The 4,949-nt window shown below is 34.6% G+C and overlaps 2 protein-coding genes across 3 annotated transcripts in view; one reads left to right on the forward strand and one right to left on the reverse strand.

Annotated features, from left to right (window-relative positions):
- Positions 1-515, forward strand: part of LOC122248356 (glutathione S-transferase kappa 1) — an 8,461-nt gene extending 7,946 nt beyond the window's left edge. The window contains exon 5 of the mRNA XM_043008317.2: positions 1-515. This exon is cut by the window's left edge and continues 663 nt beyond it. The gene's annotated coding sequence lies outside the window, so the exon portion shown is untranslated.
- LOC122248357 (uncharacterized) lies at positions 426-4,672 on the reverse strand. Of its 2 annotated transcripts, none has more exons than XM_043008318.2 (5): positions 4,508-4,672; positions 3,660-3,750; positions 2,240-2,363; positions 1,679-1,903; positions 426-1,496 (listed from the first exon to the last, which is right to left on the reverse strand). In XM_043008318.2, exons 2-5 carry the CDS (start codon positions 3,743-3,745, stop codon positions 1,293-1,295), a joined length of 639 nt encoding a protein of 212 aa, XP_042864252.1. In that variant the 5' UTR covers positions 3,746-3,750; positions 4,508-4,672; the 3' UTR covers positions 426-1,292. The 2 variants fall into 2 exon arrangements, with proteins under 2 accessions (XP_042864252.1, XP_042864253.1); XM_043008319.2 differs by lacking the exon at positions 4,508-4,672 and adding an exon at positions 4,350-4,491.
- Between the last annotated feature and the right edge of the window lie 277 nt (positions 4,673-4,949).

Genomic DNA, 4,949 nt, shown 5'->3' on the forward strand with positions numbered 1-4,949 from the left:
ATTTACATAATTTATTTGTGTTTCTGTGATATTAATTGCCATGGTCTTCTTTCCTAAAATATGTTACTGTAAGACATGTCTGATAACAAAATTGTAGTAAGTATATTCATGTACACATATGGTAGACCAAAGTAAAGAGTAAATAAGAAAGGATGTCACCAGTAATATGTAATACACAGACCACCTTGTCACCTGATTGAATTTAGAAGGGATAGTGTCACAACTTTTGTCTTCATTTCTGATATAGAAATTAGAACTTGTATAATCACAGTGGTGCTACTTCAAAATACATGGAGCTTCCAATGAAAATAAATAATATACATACATATATATATATATATTATATATATATATATATATATGCATTTTCTTTCATAATACAGTTTTTTACATTTTCTTTTTAAATGGGGAAAGAAAATTAAATATTTATTGGTTGTCTCATCATTGTATTTTCAGTATGGTTTGGCATATTTTTCTGTAATTGGATTATTTAAATACAATATATTGAGATAAAACATAGTTGGTATTATTTACCTTATTATTTACTTATACTGTGGTGGCCCAACCTAACACAAGGTCTGGCACTGCTATGTAATTTTGTTTGCATTTGATGCCTCTTGTATATAGTCTAGAACCTATACCACACTCTTTACTTGCCCATTCAATAATTTGGGTAGTTTTCCGCTCAAACTTTTTGTGTATATATGTGTGTGTGTGTGTGTGTGTGTGTGTGTGTGTGTGTGTGTGTGTGTGTGTGTGTGTGTGTGTGTGTGTGTGTGTGTGTGTGTGTGTGTGTGTGTGTGTGTGTGTGTGTGTGTGTGTGAGTGTGTGTGTGTGTGTGTGTGTGTGTGTGTGTGTGTGTGTGTGTGTGTGTGTGTGTGTTTTTTTATCTTGCAAACTTGTACATACATAATTTTTACAATTTCAAACAAATATTTCTCACATGGACAAGTAATCACATTTTGTGACTTAATATGATATATAATATGCTTAAAAAACATATATTTTGTCAATTCTTTTCAATACCCTTTGCAATCAAAACTAAATTAACCCTATGACGACGGTGTGTCACACTCGTGTGACACAGCTAAATTCCCGATGGCGGGGCGTCATGCCAGTGTGACGTTTCCAATGCAATATTGCAATGGCCCGGCGTAGGGGTTTTCGCGTAGCACATGCCCCATTGGGAAAGGGTTAACAGTCAAATTAACATTTTCATAAAATAGTGATTATTGCTTATTTTTGCAACAATATTTCATGAATTACTACTGACTATCTCTCACAACGTAATTTTAAACAGCCTGAATATAGTCAATCTCCAGTGAACTTGTACCACTTTGCTTAAAGTCACTATAAACACCACCAGGAAGCTGAATAGTAATTCTTGTTATGTCCGACGTGTCCAGAGGCTCTGCATCGGGAACAGGTTCACCACGGTAGTATGGCTTGAACTCACTCAGTTGCAGAGACAAAACAGTCCATTCATTCTTTGGAACCTGCAAAATATATTTCTCATTATATCCTTGGGTACTTTGTGTTGTAAAATGTAATTATAGCCATTTCTGTCATTTAATTTTCTTGATGCATAATCCATTGTTTGATGCACTGATGTAGTAGATAAAAAATTGTATATACTTAATCTTATTTCTTTGCTGAAATAAAACAAAATCCAACTTACAGTGAAGAAAGATTCATAAGAGGGGTATGCGCTTGGTTCTTGTCCTTTATGTTGAAAATTCACTTTGTAAACGTAGTTATCTCCTTGGCCACGAACTCTCATTTCAAGAGCTGAATGTTGGCTTAAATCCCACCCGTCGTTAGTGAAAGTCCCTGCAAACCCAGCTCCATTGGGTTGAGGATTGAGCATGGTGAAGAACACAGCTCGCTGAAATAACTTTGATTTCTGCAAAGACACATGTTTATGTAATGTTAATGTTAATGCACAGGTACATATGACTTTCAATTTCATTGTTCTTGAAGTTGATATTGTCCTTTGTGTATTTTTCTATTTTGAAGACTATTCAAATTAAATATTTTAACTGATCTGATATGTTGATAATGAAATATATCCTCAGATATATGTACATTCATTTGTAGTACAGAATCCATTACTGTAAGACAATAAATTCATAAATTAAATGTCAGAGGCCTCAATTTACTCTAGCAATCAACAATGTGTATATGAAATATAAGCAACCTTTACTTGAATAAAAGAAAAACTTAAAGGATATAACTTTACCTGCAAGCTAAAAACACCCTTAGACATTCCTGGCACCCTGACAGTGTCTGATGATTCTTTCCAATTGTCCAAAGATTCCATAACTCGAAAATCATACATCATTTTTGGAGTATATGCATTAATGCTGAAATTTAGGACATTATTAGTGACATCCCATAAATGTAAACAAACTAGCAAAAGAAACATTCAATACTTATAAATGTGACTTTAAAATTGCAAAGAGATTTTGCCATGGCATTTTACTTGTCTTGAACATAGAGATTAGAAGTATTTTGAAGTGCGAGGGTGAAATCTCTCATTATATACTGTATATCGACTGGTTTTAAATGCCAAACTCCCTCTCTTACAAGAGCTAGGATAGTGCCTTCATTTGATGCAGTTTCATATATACACCTATATTTAGCTATTTTGAATAGGTTGTCAATTAGGTAGCTTTCTGTTACGCATTTGATCAGAGATTCATTATAAACTGAACTTTATTACTTATGTCTATGTTAAATGTTGCTATTAAAATGAAATAAACTGGCACATCATCTGGTCCTTTTCTCTGCAACTCAGACCAGTAGCATACCTATGGTAAGGCAAGCACGGGATATGCCCTGAGAGCCACTTGATGGGGGGGCCACCACTAAGTACTTTTTATGAAGTCAGATAAGCTGAATGGCTAGGTTGTTAAATTATTCATGTAAATTACCAGGTAAATTACAGTGCTGGGAACAATGTCAATGTTTGCCATAAGTGCTATAGATACATCCCTGCTTGAGACTATATGTATTGGTGAGTGGAAACTATGGTAGATGTTTAAAAGACACCTGCGGTCACTTTCCAATTGGAACTTTTTTCTCATAATCATATTGGCTGTATACTCTACAAATCAACTTAAAATTTGTTGCGATTTATTATATGATTACGATGGATGGACTACCATCTGGAACATGATATGGTGCACTGTAAAGCAATAGCTGTGGCCTTAGCTCTTTATGCTCCATCAAAGGCCATCAGATCTCGACCATATATACTCTGACAAAATAGAGCTTCAACCAATTCCTTATTTGACAAAAATTTGCTAGCAAGAATTACAAGTGATGGAGCATGGTAGAAGGCCTTTGCCAGAAAGCCAACAGGTGCAGAGGCAGCACCCAATGCAAGAAGTTAATGGCAGACACATGGGCATCTAAAATGTGTACCTATATTTTGTTTTGTTTTTAAACAAAAAGTGTGTTCAGAGTAGGTGCTTCACCCAACCACCATTAAAAGTGTGGGGGTGATTGTGTCCTTTTTCTTATGCCTGTGTTATATCGTATTTTCTGTGAAGATATTGCACAGTAGGCTCTTACATCTACAACTTATAAGATAATGTTTCAGTAAAATGCGGTACAGGAACTAAGTCCAGTATTCACAGTCATTTGCCAGAACTCACGTATAAGAACTTTGGTAGGCCATGCCAAGACCCAAAGATGCTCCCAACAGCAATCCAGTTACCCTCATCATTGCGCAGGAAGTCATTGCAGCTGCAAATAATACAGAAGATTTAGATAACATTTCAAGGAAGAAATCATGCAATAAAAGATCTAAATTGTAAGTGTTGAAAATCACAATCATAAACATGAGACTTTAAACCATGACATTTGCCTGTTCAAGGTACATCAAAATGTAAAACTGTAGTTGAACTGAATCTGGGTTTGTAATTTCTTAAAAGAAATACTTCAGACCTATTGCATATGAAAGAGTGACATTAAATAATGAAATAAGTTTTTGCAAGGTAGGCTATTTTGTCTCTTGGAGCAATATCATGTTTTGATAAATATCAATCCAAAATCCAGTCTTCAAAATTATGATTGCCATATCAAATGTTTCAATGTATTTTCTTGCAGTCTGTATTAAACAACTCTCTGCTGACCTATTTGTCGAGTTAAAAAAAAGAAAAAAAAATATATAGCCTTCTGCCTACAAAATTGGAATCGAGAATTCCTAAGGTCATGAAATAAAACCTGAAAACCAAACAATAATTTCACAAAACACCCAAACAACATTTCTAACACCACCACACAAAAGAAACAGTTCCATCAAGTCTATACACATGTCCAATCTCCAAAAGGAAGAATCATACCTGAATCACGGACAAAAAAACGTCAATATTTCCACGCTATCTCGGACCTCGAGAGTAACTTCTTTCTCCTTTTCGAGGGTTCTGGATCAGCTCAACAAACAGGCAAGACGTTGACACTCGAATGAACCTTCCTCACCTCATACCCCCTTGAACCTTACCTTAAATGTGTCCTCAGTTATATAACGACCTCCTGGCCATGGTGACCGGGCATTCGTTTTTTTCGGAAGGCAGCTGTATGGCTCCACAAGGACGGGCAAATGGTGTTATATAACGGTGTACCCAGCAGCGCGTTTACTGTTTATATATATATATTTTTTCAATTCCTTATTTTGTTTGGTTGGGCCCTTTTCCTTGTATCTCCTTCGCATCGCATTGGGAGTTCCTATTATTATGAAAAAAAGAGGATAAGGACTGATGACATTAATAATGTGATGGCAATGATTATGGTAATGATGGTAATAATGATAGCAATAATGATAATGATGATAATAAAGATAATGATAGAAACAAGAATAGTAATATTTATAGTTATAGTATTAATTATAGTAATAATAATGATAATAATAAGTATTATAATAATGATAATAATAATGATAATAA

The sequence above is a fragment of the Penaeus japonicus genome, unplaced genomic scaffold, assembly GCF_977035675.1.
Source record: "Penaeus japonicus unplaced genomic scaffold, GWHDUDI00000001_assembly GWHDUDI00000006, whole genome shotgun sequence".
Taxonomy (NCBI): Eukaryota; Metazoa; Arthropoda; class Malacostraca; order Decapoda; family Penaeidae; genus Penaeus; species Penaeus japonicus.